This window comes from Antedon bifida, chromosome 3, assembly GCF_963402885.1.
Source record: "Antedon bifida chromosome 3, ecAntBifi1.1, whole genome shotgun sequence".
Taxonomy (NCBI): domain Eukaryota; kingdom Metazoa; phylum Echinodermata; class Crinoidea; order Comatulida; family Antedonidae; genus Antedon; species Antedon bifida.
In genome coordinates this window covers 13386231-13409178 of record NC_136228.1, presented here as the reverse complement: position 1 = coordinate 13409178, position 22948 = coordinate 13386231, and the positions used below count along the sequence as shown (strand labels likewise).

General features: G+C 32.7%; 3 protein-coding genes across 3 annotated transcripts; 1 reads left to right on the top strand and 2 right to left on the bottom strand.

Annotated features, from left to right (window-relative positions):
- Positions 1-471: 471 nt before the first annotated feature.
- LOC144837313 (large ribosomal subunit protein mL43-like) lies at positions 472-1619 on the bottom strand. The gene is made up of 3 exons (XM_078692363.1): positions 1428-1619; positions 1038-1147; positions 472-871 (listed from the first exon to the last, which is right to left on the bottom strand). The coding sequence occupies exons 1-3, from the start codon at positions 1550-1552 to the stop codon at positions 543-545; spliced, it is 564 nt and encodes a 187-aa protein (XP_078548489.1). The 5' UTR covers positions 1553-1619; the 3' UTR covers positions 472-542.
- Positions 1620-1978: 359 nt separating this feature from the next.
- Positions 1979-12740, top strand: LOC144837576 (BCL2/adenovirus E1B 19 kDa protein-interacting protein 3-like). The gene is made up of 6 exons (XM_078692761.1): positions 1979-2154; positions 2474-2627; positions 4948-5050; positions 5741-5826; positions 8979-9125; positions 10206-12740. The coding sequence occupies exons 1-6, from the start codon at positions 2112-2114 to the stop codon at positions 10246-10248; spliced, it is 576 nt and encodes a 191-aa protein (XP_078548887.1). The 5' UTR covers positions 1979-2111; the 3' UTR covers positions 10249-12740.
- Positions 12741-13568: 828 nt separating this feature from the next.
- On the bottom strand, positions 13569-21660 carry LOC144838514 (aqualysin-1-like). Its single transcript, XM_078693912.1, has 7 exons — positions 21547-21660; positions 19997-20258; positions 19576-19688; positions 19298-19439; positions 18280-18464; positions 17694-17874; positions 13569-13833 (listed from the first exon to the last, which is right to left on the bottom strand). The coding sequence occupies exons 1-7, from the start codon at positions 21658-21660 to the stop codon at positions 13694-13696; spliced, it is 1137 nt and encodes a 378-aa protein (XP_078550038.1). The 3' UTR covers positions 13569-13693.
- Positions 21661-22948: the final 1288 nt, after the last annotated feature.

The following is a 22948-nucleotide window of genomic DNA, read 5'->3' as shown; positions in this document are numbered from 1 at the left end:
ATTCACACCGTTTTTAATTGGTTATTTTTATGCAGCAGAAACAGGACCTTAGTAAGTTGCCATGTAGATGCAATTACTATTTCAAGGGGGAAAAAGTAATGATTTCGCTTAATACAAAAAAACAGAATTAATTCCCGACAATGGGATTCTGGCTGACCATTGAAGATTAGATATAAAGTGACCTTCACATTGGAAGGGAAGGCTGTTTGGACATTACATTCCATTTTTTATTCACACGAGTGGATAATCAAGGAAACAGCATGGTTTAATGTCAATTCAATTGTATGCTAGTAAACATAAAGCTCTGTGTCTACAAACTAGTTTGACAAAAAGTGTGATGTGCTTAAATATGGTAGTGATAACATCATCATGTCTATGGGCACATCATATAAATTTTGATAGTGTAAACAGAGCCTAAGGGTACTTTGCCAATAATAGTGTTTAAGGTTTCAAATAAATTTATCTACAATATAACTGTCAATGTTGTCTGTTTATTCAACAATACAAAACATTGCCTCTTCCACTGCAGTAAATATATTATGTTATTGTTTCATATCCATTGTTTCCGAATCCGTTTCTAAGCCTGCTTTTAACTTCAACTCCTGAAGCCTTTCCATTGGCATTTGCTTCAATATTTGTGTCTGTGGGAAAACATCAGTTGGTGTATCACTGGGAACTGTTTTTAAGTTCAAGTCTGTTGGTTTATTTAAGAATGGATTCCAAACACCTTGTACACTTGGAGTGTTTGTCTGCCATTGTTTTCGAGTTCTTGTAATCTCCTGACCAGATTGACATCGTACCAATTCTACCACCTCTTTTACTTGCTCAACATCAAAGGCTGCAATTGATATTATTTTCTGCTGTCCATTTACTGAAAATAGAACATAAATGATTAAATGTTAATATGGTGGTTGTACTGTACACCCCTTTTAATTTAGCTAAGCCCATCTATTATGTATGGTATGGATATATTCTGTCTTCCACACTTTAAAATGTAGTGATTATTAATACGTCATCTGTATTGTAGGAAAACTTACAGTATTCTGCAACTAGTCTTGGTTGGGCATACTTTTGGTGAGGGGTGACGTACATAACAATTTCAGGATGATTGTTGGCAAAATCTATAACTTCCTGTTCAACGTAATCTCTGAAAATTTAAATTAATTGAAGTTATTAAAATATTATGTCGAGGATGGATTGTTCCAAAATAATGTTAAATTCATTGTTAGTTTGCTAAAAATTTTAAAGTAAAGAAGCAATTTGTCAAAATCCAGGCCCACTAGTACAGTATCCAAGGTTTCTGATTTTTCCGTCAGGCGGCACCAAGTACGCTTCAGAGCAGCGCGGTTTCAAGAGAACAGAGAGAGAGAGTAAATCCCTGCTGCCTGGCTAGGCTAGGCCTACAATAAAACCATGAATAAACTAACCTTACTCCTTTGCTGTTTCTGGATTTTTTGCTAAATTGAAGTGTGATTCGTTGTAGTTGGCATACGTATCTTCCAACTCCGTTTTGTAAAACACTTTTCAGAAATCCACTGGATTTATTTGCCATTTTTATTTTTAAAAAAAACTCGCAAAGTACATGTGTGCGCGAGAGAGTGTGACCTCACACACGACCTTATTATGGTTTCACGCACATGCGTAATGGAGCATGTGACTAATTACGTCATTGTTTTTATGGCACGTGATGATTGGTTCAGCCCTTTTTACTTATGTAAATTTAATTCCGGGGTGTACACAATAACACTCCTATCTAACAATATATATAATTACATACTTAAAATATAAAGCAAAGTTTAAATAGAGTTACAATTGAAAATGAGGCATATTGTTTTTTAAAGGCTTTATATGCCACATTGTAATATTGCTGCTTTAAAGTAAAATTCAGAAAATTTCGTACTGTAATTTTCTGAATTGTGTCACCCGGGTACAAACGGAAGCAAAACATTGGACTGGTGCAGAGTTGTGTTGTTTTTTTTACGTGGAAGCAAAGGTGGAAGTCAGCTTATTGCGTTTTGGCGTATTTGTAAACAAACGATCGTACAAGAAAGGGAGTGAGCTTCAATAACATTTTGTAAAAACATAGAAAAGTCTTATTTAGAAAAACAGCTATGTCTTCGACCCCTAGGACTGAAAATGAAGACAATCTAAGTGGTAAGTCAAGTGTTTACAGTCAAATAATACATAAAACGACATATTAATCCTAGCTAGCTCTATCTATGCACCAAATGCATTTTGTAGAATCCTTGAGTTTATGCACCAGCTGTTATGGGATTGTTTTTAATATGGTGCTTCTTTCCTAGCATTTTGCTCTTTTTGCAGGCATATTAATAATGACGATTTAGATCAGAAATCATTGATGATAGTTTGTGTACATTCATTGTAATAATTATTATGTAAAGGGACTAGGCAATCTTCATGATATTAGGGACATATTTTTGTAGATTCTTTTTATTTTATGTTTTTTCTCCAGAATCGTGGGTGGAGTTGAACTATGGTCAAGATGCCTTGAATGGAAGCCAAGGGCGACCCGTGATAAATGTGAACCGGGCTACAATGGAAAAACTCCTCATGGAAGCCCAGAGGGAATCGAGGAACACATCAAGAGGAAGTTCCCAGGGAGGAAGGTACAGGATATTTTCTATTTAAATAGATGTTTTCGTTGTAAATTACTGTAATAATTTCTTTGCAATGGCATATATTTCCAAAAGCAAAAACATATTCCATATTTCATCGAATAAACAGCTCCGGAGCGTTTATTATTATTAGGGTTTTTAGAGGGGCATTTATTTTTTTGTGTGTAATATGGTAACATGTATAATCAAATAAATATACCAATTAGATATGAAAAAATACAACACAATTAATATCGAGAAGTGATAAATATCAGTAAAAGTGTATCAAAATGATTGTAGATTGTGGAGTACTTTAACTATTACACTCTGAATAATAATGTATTCATTGATGATTACATACAACAGGAACTATAACATTTCATAGAATTCAATGTAAATACAGTATTATGTAAACAAATCCCCTTGTAACAAATAATTGTATTAGATAATAAAAAGGAACTGTATGTCATAAATTGAATTAAACAAGTCATTTAGGCCTATTGACTGTATAAAATTATTAAAGATATAATTTTTTTTGTGTTAGATATGCCATTTTATTATCACATAATAGTTATTCACTTTGACCAAAAACTGGATAAGAAAAAAAAGTATTTACCTGAAAAAAATATAATATAAAGCAATAAATAGTTATGTCTGTCAGACAATGGTTTTTGATTAATAAAATTAATGGTTTCTTTTGTCTTTTTATAAGTGAAATAATTATTTACAGAAGTGATTAACTTTATTAAATCTGCAAAATGGTCTATTAAAGTCTGATTTTATTAATCTTCATTTTCATGTTTTTGAGGGACAATACATCATTAATACAATTTTATTTTTTGATGATCCAATCATCATAAACAAAATGTTATTAATTATTATTATAAATGACATTAATAAAATTGTGGAATGTATATATGAGTAAGATATGAGTTTCTCGAAGTTTTGAACAATATAGTTCGATTGTCCTCAGGAGTGAGAATGCAGTCCAGGAAACTGGAATATTAAGTGGAATTGGGTGGGACTGGCTGAAAGCTGAAACAATGCAAGGTTAAACAATGGCAGAGATTGAAACTACTGTAGCTATAGAATATTTATTTATACACAGTTCCTTTGTCACAAGTTCAGTATTTGATTCCTTTCCTGACTTTATCTAGGGTTTCACAGAGTATTCTGGCTTTCCTAATCTGAATACTGTAGTCTCACCTCATTGCTTTTGAAATAATGCAATAAAAAAGCAACCAGAAGCATCTGATAACAAGTACATCATGGTACAAAGCAAATTGGCTGGATGACGTGCAGATCTGCATGACATGTTCACAGTCTGAACGCGAGCCAAGTTTTTTCCCCCTTGAACTTGCAGTTGACATATTTTAATTCTTAGATGCAATAATTAAAGGAAATGAGATAAAATTATATAAATAGTTCAATTTATTTAATTCAATTATTCATTTCGGAAACAATTATATCGATAATAAACAAAAATATGTGCAAAACTACAAAAGAATTTGTACATAAAAACAGAGAATCTGGTACTGTCTTCATGGTTTACTGAACGTTGTTAAAATGGTTGACAGTTCATATAAAGGGCATTGTTGTCATTAAAATGAAACACACTCTATGAATTTAATGTTTACAATATGCTGCAGTTGTACAGTGTAATAATGCTACAGTATTGTTTTCATAATCTACCTTTTCTACTGTACTTAACTGTGGTTTCTTTAATGAGTTTTCAATTCATACATACATAATGAAAAAGCAGTGTTTTTACAAAGGAGTGCAAATTGAATTTTGCATTATTGTCATGTGATGTAACTAAATAATAAAACTAAATAGCCAATACTGACGATAACCGTTTATGGATCAATTATAAATATTGTGTTCCCTTAAAATTGTCAGGACTGTTTCTTATACAGTAAACGTGGTATAATTAACGGCTATGAGCGCTCACTGGCTAAACCCAGTGGCCCCGGAGATTATGGCGACCCCTGAGAAGTGCCCAGCCAGAGGAAAAAACAGGCATTCAAATATGTCGAAAAAAGCTGAGGCCTCCAGCGTTAGAACGCCACTTGGAGTTCCTAAACCAGGGGTCTCCGGTCTCTGCGTTATATCACTGTACTACAGTGTACGAGATAATAACCTTCAAATGTCTCTTTGTCTTAATGTGCATTTAGTTAATATTGTGTTGCATTATAATAGAGGTCCTTCATGATAGGATTAAGAAGCCAATATCTATTTTTGTTTGTCAAAATTAACATTTAAATAATAATTCAAATATAAATTGCTAGCTATTTTACATTTAATTGTAAAGTGTTTCTGGTTTTTTTTGCAGTCCTAAAGGTTCACATAGTCCAGTTGCAAGTGCTCCTGGCTCAATTGCACCTGGTTCACTTGGGAGCGGATTATCAACTGGTTCGTCCAATGAAAAAGCTCCTGTAAGTAGTACTGGTCATGTGACCTTCCACAGGTAATAAACAATCAATCGCAGGGGTACAATATAGGGCTATAACAGCACTATACACCTCATCAGAAACTATAAATTCTCAACACAAATTAAAACCTGTTTCACTAATATCAATATTGCATATGTCTGTCTTATATATTGTCTTATGTGTGTAACTTTTTTATAACTTAGCAAATATCCGTTGATAAGTTCAGCTTGACTGTATACATAGTTAACTGTGAAAGGCTGTAACCTCTCTTATTAATCACAACAACATGAATAGACCTACAGCATGATTAATGTAAAACCAACATTTAACATTACTTAAATTATTAAATCCAGCAGACAACATCCAGTTGCTAAATGATAAATCTTGTAACATTAATGTGCAGACAAGAATAGTATATTATGCAAGGCCTACATACAACATTCATTACAACAGTGTTCAACCCTGTCTCTCTGGTTTTCCTGACAGACTTTCTAGTATTTTTTACCTCTTACAGAGTTCATTACATGACCTACATCTGCCTGTTTCCTTTTAGTTCCTAATTTGGAAACTTAGTAATATTCAAACACTACCCATACTACCCGCTACTGTAGATGCCGTCCAACGCTTTTGAGCTGCAAAGATTAAAATGTGTGTAAATAATAATAATAAATGTGATTGTATTAATTTCTACAGGGCAATTTGCTGCCTGGACAAATAGCTGCAAGAGGCTCTGATTGGATCTGGGAATGGTCAAGTCGTCCAGAGCTGCGTCCATCTAAGTAAGTATTTTAATTTTTAAAGCATGTCCAAACTGTGGTGCTATAGTATTTCGAAAATTACCTCAAACTAGTAATTAAGGTGCTAATATAGAAATATATTGGCATCTATAATAGTAAATATGGTATTTTATGGTGTACCAAAGGCGGAACATGTCGAGAATATTGTGTTTTAGTGGGAGAGGGGGAAATGACACAAAATATCGAGAGACTCCGATCATTATCATGAGAGTTGGGAGGTCTGTGAAAGTGATACTACTGTTTTTCTTGATACTGTATATTGTATACAGTATCATTACAACCAATACAGTACAATAAACTCTCCCAAAACTGTAAAATACAATGCATATATAACCGATATTCAGATATTGATACATACATACAACATTCTTTGAACTTTCAATGAAATAAATCCAAATAATTATTCCAAAAATGAAATAATATATAAAATCATCATTTACATGAAAAGAGAACTCTGAAAAAGCTTTTAAACTGAGAGAGCCGATTGAATATAATTCTAGTTTCTAGATACCATTAATTCATCATCAATACAGTATCAATAGCAATGGATGAGTGAATTTGAATGATCTTAAACTCTTTAGACTCGAATATTTTTGATTTATTGCTAAGCATCAAAATAGATAATATTTGTTTTATTAACTAACCTGTATCATTATTATTCCACTTTTGATTTGGTCAATGACATATTTTATTTTTAATGGCATAGATGATATAGATTCTATAATCTTAAAAAGAAATTAAGAAATAATTCAAAGAATTAATATTATTATTATTGTGCCCCTGAAAAAAATAATTTACAACTTTGGCAACCGTCTAGTTCAGTTCAGTTTAAAATCACATTTTATTTTTTTTGATTATTCTATTTTTTTTAATTAACTACAAAATTGGCTATTAAAGTTTGGTTTAATTTCATTTTTAATACCTTTTAGCAAAAGAGGCATTTTTGTAAATTATGTTTACTTTTGCCATTAACCGAATGGTTATCTGAGAATGTTAGACTTCGTACTGGTCTTTGCTGTCAACTCTCATTATAGCAATACAATAATGAAATAGCTAAACTGAATGCAGCAAATAAAATTTAATTATAACAGCACGCTTTGCATAATGCATTGATCCAACTATTTGCATACTGTTATCTGTCTGTGTTAAGGTATCTATCTGGGTTTGTATTAGCTTTCCTGTTATCTTTTGTAAAATGAATTATTATTATATAATATATAATATATATATTATTATTATTACTTGGCAAAATAGAATATAGTAGTATAAGTAAAACTATAGTACTTGCTTTGTTTGTTAATTTATTTATTAGAATGATAGCACCTACAATTTTAAAGTTATCATTCTGAGTATTTAGGTGTTTAGGTATATACTTACAGAACAGGCCTATTGAAATTCAAGGAAAACAGTTCAATAATTACTTCACCAATTAAAAAAATGTACCCTCTGTGGCAATATGTTGCCAAGTATTATCATTATTATGGCTTTTATTGCGTACTTTCTTGGAAATAAACAATTGAATTGTGGGTAGATTGCAAGTATATTAAAAAATAATAATATAAAATGTAAACTTTCCAGCAGAAAAACATTGATATATAAAAATTATTATTATTATTATATACAGACTAAAATACATTACATTACAAAATTACATATAAATCTGTTACAAAAAATAACCTGTATTAATAATGCCATACTTTGATTACCTTATTCTCTGCCTCTTTAAAAAACATGTCATCAGTTACCTTGTATATATATAAAAGTATATTACAATAATGAAATCCATACACTACATAATGATAACATGAAAATGTAAATCTGTTCACTAAATCTTAAGTTATTTGCAAAAACGTTACCCCCTACCCCATAATTGTCACAAATTACTAATGACGAACAAGTTTCTTTATAATGCACAGCATATTCAATTTTGAAAAAAATGTTAAATTCAATTTTCTTATTTATTGTGTCTATAGGTTTAAGAAAACATTAGTTTGCATAAGATTTCCTGTATTTTTGTGTTTAAAATTGAAATTTATAAGCTAATTTAGAAGAAATTGCATTTTTTATTAAAGGTCAGTGACCTTTTGACCTCTAAAGATGTCAACAAATGCGGGATTCATTTTTATAAAGTATATTACAATTAGGCAATCTATACACTACATACTGATAGCAAGAAAATGCAAATCTGTTAACTAAATTGTAAGTTATTCGCAAAAATGTTACCCCCTACCCCATAATTGTAACTGATTACAAACTACTAAAAACAACAAATTTCTTCATAATACACAGCATATTCATATTTTGTTAATCTTTAACTTCAATTTTCTTGTTTATTGGGTCTATATGTTCATGAAAACATCAGTTTGCATAACATCTATTGTATTTTTTTTGTTAAAAACTGAAAGTTATAAGTTAATATTAGACAAAAAATCATTTTTTATTAAAGTTCAATGACCTTCTGACCTCTAATGGCGTCAATATTTGTTGGATTTACTTAGAAAAATATATTACACTTAAGCAGTCTATACACTACATATTGATACCAAGAAAATGCAAATCTGTTCATTAAATCCTGCATTATTAGCAAAAGTGTTACCCCCTACCCCAAAATTTTGTGTTGCATATTTTCCGTAGGCGGTGTTATATAATCCTCAAAAATGACTATTAAGCTGTACAATTGGCATTGCTATCATGGATTTCTAAAAAGTAGACATATTAAGCTTTCCAAAAATGTATGGTAGCATTTGCCACCAATTTGATACCGAAAAAATGTCTGGCCCATGGACTAATAAGACTAATCTCACTTTTATTTAAAGGAAAAAAAATCATATCGTTTGAAGGTTTACATGGCGAAATCAAATGTTGATATAAAGTTTACGGTACACCATATGTATCAGTTCTGAAAAGAACTGTTGAGTTTCTCGACGTTTCGGTCAATATGCTACTGATTTTATGGGAATCTCAATAATAATATCGCATCTCTATTCAAATTTAAAATTAATTAAAAATCATAAGAAAGAGAACAGAATGCCAAGATTATTTTCATAACGTTTAAAAAAATTGTTACATAAATAATTTCAACCGACTTTTTAAAATTACAAATTTAAACTAATGTATCATTGTTTTTCTTGCAGGGATTATAGCCGCCTGAAACATCCTGAGAAGTCTGGTCTCAGCATCCGTAAATCAAAGGCTATGAAAAGTGAACTTCTCTCGGCAGACTTCCTTCGTGTGTTTATCCCGTCCATGTTACTAACAAACATACTGTCCGTAGGTATTGGGTAAGTACTGTAGCAATTGCAAAATATGAATTAACCAGCTATTAGGAAGGTTTTGGGTGTACCCGAATGGTTCTCGAAAACATTACCAACGCCTCTGGAAATTGAAGCCCGGGTGACACCTATGCATATGACTGATGAGTAATGCATGTTTTTTTTGTGATGCATCTTGTTAATTTTGGAACAAAAAGATCAAATAACAACTTTCGTAGCCTACTTATATATCAGTCGTAGTAGACACCATTTATAATTATAAATAGAGCAAGCAACAGAAATAATCGATAATATAAACAGTAAAGATGTTTCCCTGGTAGGCCTATCAGACCTCCTATAGTAACATTGAATCGCACCTAAATTTGATTAAATGATTAATAAATAGCATAAATAATTAGTTCAATTAGCATCCTATAGTAACATTGAATCGCGCATAAATTTGATTATACCGAAGTTTTTCCATTGTGCTCGCCTATGTCAGAATTACCATAATTTATATATAGATATAATCTATGTTATGTTATAATAATAGTTTTTCTTGATTCAATACAAAAAGGTTATAAAATAGACCAAAAGCTACTGTATATTCATTATTACTTACGAATATGACTGCTGATATTCGTCAACACAAATACACTTTACGAAAATATGAAATGGGGATCATTTCAAAAGTTTACCAAACGTATGACATATCCATCTTCATTATCGTATTCGTAAGGTTGCGAAAGCTCCCTCTACATCAACTTTTATCAGCTGATGATGGACGCCCTTTAGATAGTTAGTAATATCACAGAAGCAACAGTACCCAGACAGGTCAGTCGAGGTTCAGTACTTCATTTAAAGCTTTGTCTACAATATCAAACTTTATGTGACAAAAAAATGTGATGTGCCCATATATGGACACGATGATGTTATATCACTACCATATTTGGGCATATCACTACCATATTTGGGTACTGTACATCACACTTATTTTGTCAAACTAGTTTGATAGTGTAGACAGAGCTTTACAATTTGTAGGTCATGTGTTTGTTGTTGGATGTATGTTAATAATCACAATAAATAATATTCACTGTTTTTCTTTTCCAGAATTTATGTTGGTCTTCGCATTGCCTCATCCAAATCCAGCTGAGTGACATCTACAGTATCTACTTGTTGCTATTATTGCTAAACTTTATCATTGATATGAAGTCACTAAGATACCTGATCCACACATACAACACAAATTGTTCCATAGTTAATCTTACTTAGTTACAATGCTTTCACACGGTGTACTGCATCGTATTAAACACTGTGTAAGAACTCATTAGAGAGACATAACAACGTGTTACATCGATGTAATCTTTACCGACTTGCTTTCACATGCTAATTTGTCACGGTGTAAAAAAATGTAAATGCTGTGTAAAAAACTCATAAGAAAGAGATACGCAGATTCCTGGCCAGTGTTGCATCAATGTAATTTTTACGAACTTGTTTCAAGATTTTACATCGATGTAACACTTTCACGCGTTCGTACCAAGGTAACAATTTGTCAGATTTTTGCATGTGTGAATCGGGTGTTAATTGACTGAAGGTGATTGACTTCATTTTGATTGTATTATAAATTATAATGTCTTGTCTTTTTTTGTGTCTTTATTTCGTAATGGTTGTTTATAACTAAAAGAATGTTGGTGTATATTTATATATAACAAATTTATTCAAAAACTAGTATTTTCTAAACTATTTTTGTTGTAAGAAAATCACAAAAATGTATCATTTAAAACTCATAAATTTATTATATTTTTGTTGAAATTTGTTTAAATATTAAAGGCTGTGTCATGATCCTTTATTATAATAGTTTTGTTTTTGTATAATTTGAATTTCCTTTTCTACAGCCTCAAGTAGCTATAATAATTTTAATGAATTTAATCACTACTAAAGAAAACAAATAATGTTTTACTTATAAAAAGACAAAATAAATGGTTAAATTCAACCAAAAACCCATTGACTTCCAGTCAATTTGACTATTTTTGCCTTAATTTACAGTTTTTTCAGGTAAATCTTTTGGTCATAGTGAATAAATTATTAGGTGACACTAAAATGCCATATTCAACAAAAAAAATTGTAAAAAATGTTTTTTTAAGGGGAAAATATGTATATCTAATGAATAATTTTTATTTTTAGGCTTTTATATTTAAACTAGTTTGTCAATGACTTGTATTATACAATTACAAATATTTATTGGGATTAATAATATTTAACCATGTATTAATTGTTTAAAGGTAGTATTAGTGTTACAGGAGATTGTAGCAAATTGTTACTGCTTGCACTTGAATTTTCTGAGCAATATGCTTGTAAGAATGTACAGATGTTAGTCATAGAAATAGTCGTAAAGTATCATTTTAGCAAAACACTAGCCTTGTTTGTAGTGAAGGCCAACTAAATAATAAAAAAAATAAAAGAATGATAATATTAAGGAGAACAATTAAAGCTTCAATATTTTTTAGAATTGTTCTTTAGAGTTAAACCAAATCAGAATAAGGTGAAACTGATGAATTTATTTCAACAAAGAATGTAAACTATTTCCTTTAGTCTTAGAAATGGTTTAAAGTCAGATATCATTTTAGTAAAATGCTGGCCTTATTTGTAATGAAGGCCTATTAAAACATAATGATAATCAACTTGATTAAATTAGCAGGATGTGTATGGTGAAAATTAAGTTGGCAAATTGAAGAAAGCGTAAAGCTCAGTCTACACTATCAAATTATTTTGACAAAAAGTGTGATGTTCCAAAAAAATCATAGTAATATGACGTCATCGTCGACACATCACATTTCTTGATCGCATAAAGATATTGTAGACTGAGCGGGAGACTGAGGTTTAGAGAAAATGCCAAACTTCTTCTACTTCTAGGTACTGCAGTAGCTATTATCTGTTTTATACGATGTGTAGCAAGAATCATACACACTATATTGTAGACTTGCCCTAAGTCTGTATTTATTGCCTTTTTTATGTTCCTCCACCCATCGGCGTTTCGATTTTTGTCTGCAAACTAATTTCTGAGTTCAAGTATTATACGTATGAAACGCCGTATGTGCCAAAATATTTATCTGTTTGCTAATATTAATGCGATACGGTCTAGAACCTAGACTATATTTATTGTAGTGTCTGCCTCATAAACCTCTACATTGAAACAAACTGAAACCGTAAGTTATACCAGAAAACAATATAGTTACTGCAGTTTCTAGAGTAGAATAATGTTGACATGATCACTAAGTCTAGGTGGGATTCTATGCGAATGAACGCGAATCGTTGAATTTAACCCTTCAACTTTCTCGTAAGCGTTCTCATACGCACCAACTCTACACGTCACATATCAACATTGCTTCATAAGGTTTTCAGGTAATCAGTACTGCACATTCAAATTGTGAATTTTACTGCATAGCACCTTAAGATAATTTGTATTTTTTAGCTTTTGTCAAACCAGTCTCTGGTGATGAAAAGAATTTTCAAGACTTTAAAATATATTGTTCCATGCTGTTTAGTAAGCATGCATTATTAAATACTTTGCACTGATTGTAAATAAATTGAACTTCATTATTACAGTTATTAAACTAAGAAAATAAATGTAATTTTTAGGTAGTAGTTCACCGTGTCTGTCCTTTTTTGTAGAACTTAGTAAAACTGTCATTGCTGTATTAGGAATATCTGCACGATTAGAATGATTCCAGTAGGAATAGTAATCCAATCCAATTAGGGAATCTAACAAGATGCTGAGCTCCGCTAGATCAAATGTTTTATCTGTGGTTGCGACACGATCAGTTTCACTCCCCCTAAACGCTTGACTGAATTTCGATTGGCCAAAACATTACAGTTACACAATATAATTGGTGTGTGCAAATTAATGCAAAATATCGTCAACAAAAAATATGGCCAACAAAAAAAATCGGTATAACTAGATGTACCTCATGTTCGATAATAAAAAACAAACTTTTAAAAGTACAAACATAAATAATATATGTAACGTATAGTCACATAGTAATTCGATGCAAATTACCGGCTGTAACAGAAACTAGTATGAATGTGTCGCAACCAATCATAAGATCAAAGGACTGTACGAGTTCATATCTTGGTAAGGCGAGCTCAGCATCCTGTTGCTACTGGTTTTTTAAATATATATAGAAAAATAAAAGAATAATATTCAAGGAAAACAAAGCTTCAATATATTTAAGAATTGTTTTTTAGTCTTAGAGTTAAACCAAATCAGAATAACTAAACTGAGTTTATTTCAATAAAGAATGTAAACTATTTCCTTCTTGTTGTTCCGGCAATTTATTTTCGCATAATTTCTTTATTTTTTCTGGTAATTGTCAGATTAACTAGAGAAGACTGAATGAATATATGAGTCATGAGGCAAAGCGTTGTTAGTCTTCAACTTTTATTTACTTACGTCAAACTGAATTCCATTATAGAGTATTTGTAACAGTATAAGTAATAAGTATAATATCAATAATAATATTAACCACAATAATAATGTTACTGTACTTAATTAGTTTCACTAATAAGTAAATTGTTAGTGCACTCTGCGGTGCTTATTGTTATTTTATGTAAAGCAGGAGATTGGGTGAGCCTGTTGGAAGAGTCCCGTTACCTGGAGAACCATTAGAAATGATCAGATCTTGAACTTCTGCTGGTGTTTTAGTAGGGCTGCTATCGGCAAGTATTAAAGCAGCAGCACCTAGGATGGAATAAAAGAAAATATTTGACACTACGCCGGTTTAGATATTACTGCATCTTGAAGATCTTCACCTTCAGTAATGATGCGTGAAATAACGTACAATGACGTAAGTGCACCGAAAGTAATTTGACCAATCACGACAACGATGGATCCGTCAACTCACACTTACGTCACTGTGCTGCATCCAAAAATCGGAACCAAGATAAGACGTATTATATGTTTGTGTCAATATTTAAGCTTGGTTTCCTCTAGGACGCAACGTAATGACGTAGACACAACGCAAGCGAGTTGACCAATGTCAAGCGACAGTTTGAGTAATCCATCGCTTGTGATTGGCCAAATCCCTTACTAGTATCCCCATTTTACACTTTCTCTGGGAAAAAATTAGAAACAAGTGTTTCTCAACTGATTTGTGTCATATTGGGTCTATATATCCACCAAAAAAAAGTTCCAGCTCATCTGGCCTGGGGAAAGCCGCCATTTTGGATTTTCAAAATGGCCGCCATAAAATACAGGTTTTTGCTCATATCTCCTCTTCTACATCATGCATGGAAATGATTTTGGTGGCAAAGTGTATGTTTTGAGGGTCAAGGAATCTAAATACAGCATTTTGAAGTTCACTCAATGACCGCCATCTTGTTTTTCAAAATGGCCGCCTTAAAATACAGATTTGTGCTTATCTCAGCTTCTACATCATGTATAGACATGATTTTGGTGGCAAAATGTAGGTTTTGACGGTCAAGGAATCCAAATACAGCATTAATTTGAATTTCACCCAATGGCCGCCATTTTGAAAATCAAAATGGCTGCTATAAAATTTACAGATTTTTCCTCATATCTCAGCTTCTACATCATATGAACGTAATTTTGGTATAAAAGTATATGTTTTGAAGGTCAAGGAATTCAAATATAGTATTTTAAAGTTCACCTAATGCCCGCTATTTTGTTTTTCAAAATGGCTGCCATAAAATTTACAGATTTGTCCTCGTACCTCAGCTTCTACATCGTGCATGGAAGTGATTTTGGTGGCAATGTTTATGTTTTGAGGGTCAAGAAATCTAAATACAGCTTGTTGAAGTTCACTCAATGGCCACCATTTTGATTGTCAAAATGGCCACCATAAGCTACAGGTTTTTGCTCATTTATGAGCTACTATGATTATGATTTTGCTAAGCCTATGTTTTGAAGGTTACAGAATAAAAACAAAATTCAGCTTTTGAAATACAGTTGGAAAGTGATGACGAGAATAAGTCAGTATGTTGTTGATAATATATGGGAACCACAATGATTATGACCCCAGGAGATACTGTACACAAGAAGATATCAGCGATGTACTGTAACTATATCATTCGCGTGAAGAACCTAAAAATATAATATTCTAAAAAAGTTTGTTAGACGACATTTTAAGATATTTTCCAAATCCTAAAGAGAAGCATGGCCAACTTTAGTTAAGCATATTCCAATCAGATACATTATATATAAAGCAAGTAAAGCAATTTAAAGCAACATATCTTATGTGACTGAATGGATGGTTACCTAATACACTGGGGACTAACACTACTTCACCATAACTGGTCTGGATTTATGCATGTAGGTATAATGCGATAACTGGACAAATCGACGATAGTTTATGCCGATCATTCTTTTTTATCCAATTAACATGTCAACAGTTTATACAATGGTACAGACACTCTGAAAACGTATATCTAGCTGCTCATCTACCAGTCATAATAATCAGACACGGAGGAGTTTATCTTTTCAGGAGCTTTCTTGGTTATATTGGACATACTGGTGGGTTGAGGTTTTGAAGTTGTGCATAACCTACTTTAAAGAGAGCTGTATATTCTAAAGCTCTTAGAGGATGCAGGCTCTATCTATCATATAATGATGACACGAGATGAGGATGTACCATTTTGTCTCCAGATATAGACACAGTATAGGACAATTGACCATGATGGCCAATATGCCTGAATGACAAATTTCCATATACATACAATACAAGATGTTCCAAAAGAATGGATATCATGCAACGTGCTATAATGGTGAAGAATCAGTTTTCAGACATGAGCACAATAGAGAAAACCTTATGTATCTTGAAATTTGTCTTTCAGCATTTCCAGATATAGCCTTCCACTTTTGGCATTTTGGCCATGACCAGCTGCTGCAAATATGAAAGCATACTGTAGATGCTATATCTGAACCTGGAGCTCCCAATTGCACAATCATGCCTAAAAAGGTATACCATCTAATGATACAGCCACAGCTTAAATGTTCTTGATATCTTTTTGACTTTCCCAGAAAGCTCTTAAGAATCCTTCGAGTTTGACGACAAATGGCAGTTTTCTTTCTCTAACTATTTGCATTACTTTACGTCACATTGGTTGATCGAAGGTTATTAGGATGGCAGATAAGCAGCTAGATTTAAACATAAATGCAGACCATTTAGGGTGACTAAGTGTTGATCTCCCAGTGTATTACCATATACCAGATATGTTACTTGCTTTATCCATAAGTTGTACTTTTAACTGCAAGTTGGCCATGCTTCTCTTTATATTTGGAAAATATCTTTACATGTCGATGTAACTTCTTTAGAATATCTTGTTTATTAGTTTCTTCTCGCGAATGATAGTTACAGTACACTCTCTGGTATCTTCTTGTGTACCTCTTTGGTCTTAATCTGTATGGAACTCGATCTTGTGATTAACTCACGACGTTGACATAGTAATAATGAGGATTGTGATAGCGATAGATCTTGAAGACTATAGGCAAAGGGGATTGTACATAAATGTTGTTATTATTATATGTTGTGCCAGTTTGATTGGGAATTTTAAAACTATTACTGTATTTAACAAACTGTATGCAAAAAAAGCAACATCTAAAGCCAGTGGAGCAGTAGCCTTCAACTATGAAGTTTGGTCCTAACTGGAATAAGAAGATCTGATCACTTTCCGACTCTGTATTTTAGAATGCTGATTTTTGATTCTGTAAGAATCAAAACATAGACTTAGTTATCAAAATCATGTCTTCATTATGTATATGAGCTACGAAATTAGCAAAACCTGTATTTTATGGCGGCCATTTTGAAAAACAAAATGGTGGCCATTAAGTAAACTTAAAAAAAATGCTGTAATTGAAATCCTTGACCCTCAAAATATATACATTACCACCAAAATCACTTCCATACATTATGTGGAAGCTGAGATAAGAGCAAAAATCTGTATTTTTATGGTGGCCATTTTGAAAAACAAAATGGCGGCCATTGAGTGAATTACGAAAATGCTGTTTTTCGATTTCTTGACACTCACAACTACACTTTGCCACTAAAATCACGTTCATACACGATGTAGAAGTTGAGATGAGTACAAATCTGTATTTTATGGCGGCCATTTTGAAAAACAAGATGGCGGACATTCAGTAAACTTCAAAGTGCTGTATTTGGATTCATTGACCCTCAAAACATATACTTTGCCACCAAAATCATATCCATACATGATGTGGAAGCTGATATATGAGCAAAAATATGTATTTTATGGCGGCCATTTTAAAAATCCAAAATGGCGGCTTTCCCCAGGCCAAATGAGCTGGAACTTTTTTTTGGTGGATATATAGAACCTATATAACTCAAATCAGTTGAGAAACACTTGTTTCTAATTTTTTCCCAGATTGGCCCTTTTTAGACTTAAAATAGGGATACTATACGTTGCGTCTATGTCCTTACGTTGCGTCCTAGTGAGAACTAAGCATTTAGAGTCTCAATATCTTGTACAAAGACTATAAGCTGCTAGAGAACATTTTGCAGTATATTTTAAAGAAAAATATCATGAGCTAATTTGTCAAATAAAAGATGTCAACATTCTTACCTGCAACGTGCGGTGCCGCCATTGATGTACCGCTTAGGCTCTTGACAGTGTCAGTTTCAGTGCCGCTATCGATAAAGGTAGACACTATTGCTTTACCCGGTGCAAATATGTCAACACAAGATCCAAAGTTAGAAAAGGTTGGTTTGGTGTCTCCTTGATTTGACGCCCCCACAGTTATAACCTACACAAAAATAGATAGATGATTATTGATATGGCATCACCAGTAATCTATCCGTAAAATAATAATTATATATAAACCTAGGTTAAAATTAAAACTATTATCGGTTGGTTTCTATCGTGAGGACCTAAACTTAACATCAATGTGTGTTAATAAGTCGGTAACTGCAGTAACTGCCATTCGTTTTATATTATGCCGTGAATATTCGTCTGATGTTATATTAATAATTATTGTTTTGTCTTGATAACAATTTTACTATTATTATCTAACAGGACAGGATCTAAATATTTTACTCATTGTAGGCCTATTTGCTTTTTTTTTAATCTCACTTATTATTTCTTCTGATTGAAACCAAAACTAATTTTGCTAATATTATGTAGACGATAATCTTTACAAAATAAACGGCACCTCTTTTACACTTGCTGGTGAATGGAAACAAGCATTTGCGTTTTCATTCCCTGCTGCTACAACAGTCGTGACTCCTGACTTTACGAGTCTACTGGCTGCAGTGTTCATTGCTGGTGCCCTGACTCCGCCGATTGAAACGGATGCAACTGCTGGTTTTGTGTGGTTAGCTGCAACCCAATCCATTCCTTTAATGATAATTATTATATTTGTGACATAGGCCTACTATAGCTAACGCTCTGTCTACACTATCAAACTAGTGTGAAACAATTTGTGATGTGCCCAAATATGGTAGTGATGTCCATATATGGGCACATCACATTTTTTCCTCATAAAGTTTGATAGAGCTTTTAAGCTCTATCAAACTTTTAAAAAACGGGCTACCACATGAAAGAGAATTGCGTTCAATTTGAACCTTGTGATTGAAATTGAATATTCCATAGACATGTTTGGTTGTATAGACTGAAATCAACAAATCAGACAACTGTTACGTCGCACTTTGTAATAATCGTCGCACTTTGTAACAAATTTGTCGCACTTTGTAGTAAACTGAGCTGTCGCACTTTGTAACACTACATGTCACACTTTGTAATATTTTTTTTTCTGTGTGTTACAACTTATCAAGTGCGACAACTTTCTTACAAAGTGCGATATGTAGGCCTATATTACAAAGTGCAATGATTATTACAAAGTGCAATGATTATTACAAAGTGCGACGATTATTACAAAGTGCAACGATTATTACAAAGTGCGACGATTATTACAAAGTGCGACGATTATTACAAAGTGCAATGATTATTACAAAGTGCGACGTAAAAGTTGTCTGATTTGTTGATCTCTGCGTGTCTATGGAACATTCCATTCCACGTGGCCGTAGGTTCTCTGAGAACAAACGTATTTTGTGCCTTGGTTAAAAAAACCCCTTTTGAATCAAATGCTTGGGCTATCTGCAACAGTTGTTGAAAATATGTTTTAGTATGGCATCGCTGGTGTTGATTTATACTGTAAACTGTAGGCTTACCTGCTATGATATCCGAATATGCGCCTGCACCGTTACATTTTAGAACTCTGACACTGTACAGTTCCACACCAGGTGCGACGCCGTACGTCTTGCTTCCCACAATACCAGCACAGTGTGTGCCATGCCCTTTGCAATCATCACCCTTAACATCAAATTGAATTTATTCTCATTAGACACCTCATCTAACATTATTTATTTTACTGTATCTTCTTCTTTCATCAACGTTTTAATTGATTCATGTTAATTCATAGCAATTTAAAAAATCGAAAATAACTTACAGTACCCCCATACATGTCCATTTCTTTACTTATGTGGGCACGACCTTCAAAATCCTTATGTGCTGCGTTTATTCCTGTATCTAATATGTATACATGTACACCTTTGCCAGTACCTGAAGGAGGATAATTAAAAGAAACACAATACATAGTTGTCCCGCTGTTTGCTTTATAGTTGCGAGAGACGAATACCTGCTTAATAGACTAGTCTATTCCACAAATGTTACCGTACTGCCTTGCAGATCATTAAAATGGAAAAAGTAGGCCTAATCTTAATAAATAAAAATTGTTTGTACAGTTATCATATTATTATTGGTTGATGGTATTAATTTTATTTGAGAATGTGTTTATAGATGATATTGGTTTGTTATACGCTCGATCGCATTGTACAGTTAGTGTGACTGGGGAAGAGTGAAGAACGTACCCTGATGTTGAGAATCACCATCAAGGGGTAATTGTCTTTGATTGATTCTGTCCAAACCCCATGACGATACGTCATCAGAATTTATTCTAGCAATGGCGTCTTCCTCAACCAGCTCAACAATATCAAGTAGACGAATCTTGTCTACTGCTTCTGCCGTCAGTTCTAATGACACTCCATTTAAGACGTGTGTGTAACGTCTTAGAATACGACCTCCCAATTGTGTGACGATGTTTTCGAATGCATATTCACCGGCTATTCCACTCTACAATTATATTATATCATATCAATACGACGTATCATACACAAGGACATTATTATCCATATATTGTTCTAAAGTTAGTGGACGATGGGCGTGAAATATATGTCGTTAAATTCATAACTCACATACAATAGTTTATTTTATTGAGGATAATTACAAACAGATCACGTACGATACAGCTACCTCTCCCCATCTCGCCCATACACTTTTAATTAATACTTTTAAGCCTTATGCTAAATTAGTTACAACATATAGGCCTACATACAAGTTATATGCTTTTAAAAAATGAAATGAAACTACTTTATCTTAATAATCTTCCTATCTTTCTCTTTCTAGGGACACATTGCTTACATGATGTAGATTTATAATACACGCAGTAGACTCTGCTTTTGAAGGCAATGTTCTCGTGATTCCGATCGTTTCATTGATGAATAATTACATCCTCTTCATATAAAATTAGGTTTCAACGGATGTGAACAAGATTGTTATACCGGCCTGGCACGACATTTGTAATTCTAATCATTACGGTACATAATTGATAAGTGACTGTACGATATGCATGTGACCATAACATAACTTCCGAAGCGGTTTTACGCTTAGTTGGTGTTATCTATATTTTGTTGGTTTTGATTGATTCCCAATGAAGGTTAGTAGGCCTATAGTTGTATTTTCTAAATCATTACTTATTTCAGTATATCACTGGCCTCTTCAGAGTTTATCTGTTACCGTTTAAAATACAGGGTTAATTTTATTGTAAGCTGTAAAGGCTGTGTGCAGCAGTCCAAAACCCAACCATGTTTGTAGAATTTGATTGGAATCCAGAAAGATTTGATTTTGGCGGAGTGTAGAAGACTTCCAAATATCATTTTTAGTACGCAAATTATCTTGTGGACAAAATGTAGTGCCGTGACCGAAATGTACCTGAGGGGAATTTCACGGGTATACCTTTGTGATTGTTGTTAGATTCGATTCGGTTTTTAGGGGGAAAAAAGGAAAACCCATGAGGTAACAGTTACGTGACATCGCTGAGAAGTTTACTATCATGACCATTGATTTTGGAAAGATAACACTGGCAATACAATTACATAATTATCCTTAAAATAGTGGTACATTGACATATTTATATCAGTCCAAATACGAATACTCAGAAAAGCTAAATGCTGTTAAAGTTTACTTGCGCACCGTTGATTTTGAAACTTTAAACGAAATAAAAATATACACAAATCAAACTTTATTCTATTACTGAATCATTGTATTATTCGATACAATATTGAATTAATGTCAACATTACCTTGAATTGGACAATATAGCGGTCTTTTTCCTTTTCTCCTGATGTCACATGCAAAGGCGCGAGCCAGGCAGCAGCGACACTGACAAAGACTAGTACTAGTGCGATACACTTCATTTTGTTACCAGGGTTGAGCAAAACCTATGCAGCTAATGTTTAAATGACAAAACAAATGTAAAATAGATCATTAAAACATTCCTGTTATATAGACATGTTCCATATGTAGTTGTAGTTTCATATCTATCAAAAGACGCAATTTGATAAGCTTATTACGCACACAATTAGATTGCGTGCAATTAACACCTGTATCCGGCAAAAATTCTCACAACCACATGATGGTTTTAAAGAAAATAAACACGTCGTAGGCCTAATTTGATGTATAATATAATACTGACAACTCACGTAGAGTATAATACCATGTTATATCTATAGGTCCATAATAATACCGATCCCTTATACTAATTTTGAGTATAAAGAGACTTTTAATTAGCTGGTACAAATGTTTTACTTCGTGCAATATTTTTTGTATTTCGATGTTTTTTAAGGGGCAACTGACTCTTTGAGTTATAGTAATTTTGTTTGCTTTAGTTGCCCCTGACCATTGTGCTTTGTTTCTGTTCTGTATTATTTTAATGTTTAATGGTCGAATAAATAAATGAAATAATACTTTACAATGATTATGTTCACATCCTCAACATTTACACCTTAGGTTTTTTAAGTGATTAGTACAATCAACAGTTTTATTTACAATGCGCCTACGTCAGTTAATTTCAATAAAGCGGCAAACCTGGTCGTAAGAGTCTTGTTAATTGTTTGCTGTTATCAAACTACCTGGCTTATCATTGTATAAACATTTTATCAAGTACAGATGTCAATATTTGGTAACTATCGATTCAAACAAAGGTACTCCCATAAATATAATTATATAAAATCATACTGTCAAATTATAGAAACAGTGCTCATATTCGGAACATGATCTCATAATCGCGTCGGGCAAAACTCATTGGCGAAAGTTCCGTATTTTTTAATTGTATGAAAAAATGATAATTTAAAACATTATCGTGTTTATGAACGTAAATCCAATGAGCTTAAAACATGTTGGAAAGACCGTTAATTTAATCTTAGATAATTTAAATTAAGTTATTTTAATCGATGGAACTCATTATTATTTGTACATCATAAAAAAATGGTACTTATTAACTGTTAGGAGATACACTTATAGGCCTATTATTTTATCATCATAATCAATATCATACTTGGAAAACCAACTAATGGGTCAGAGAACAAACAAATGTGAATGATGCAGTGAAGACAGCAAAATGTATAAACTGGAGGTGGGCAGGTCATCTAGGAAGGATACATGATGGTAGATGGACCAATTGACAACGAAGTGGCAACCATTATA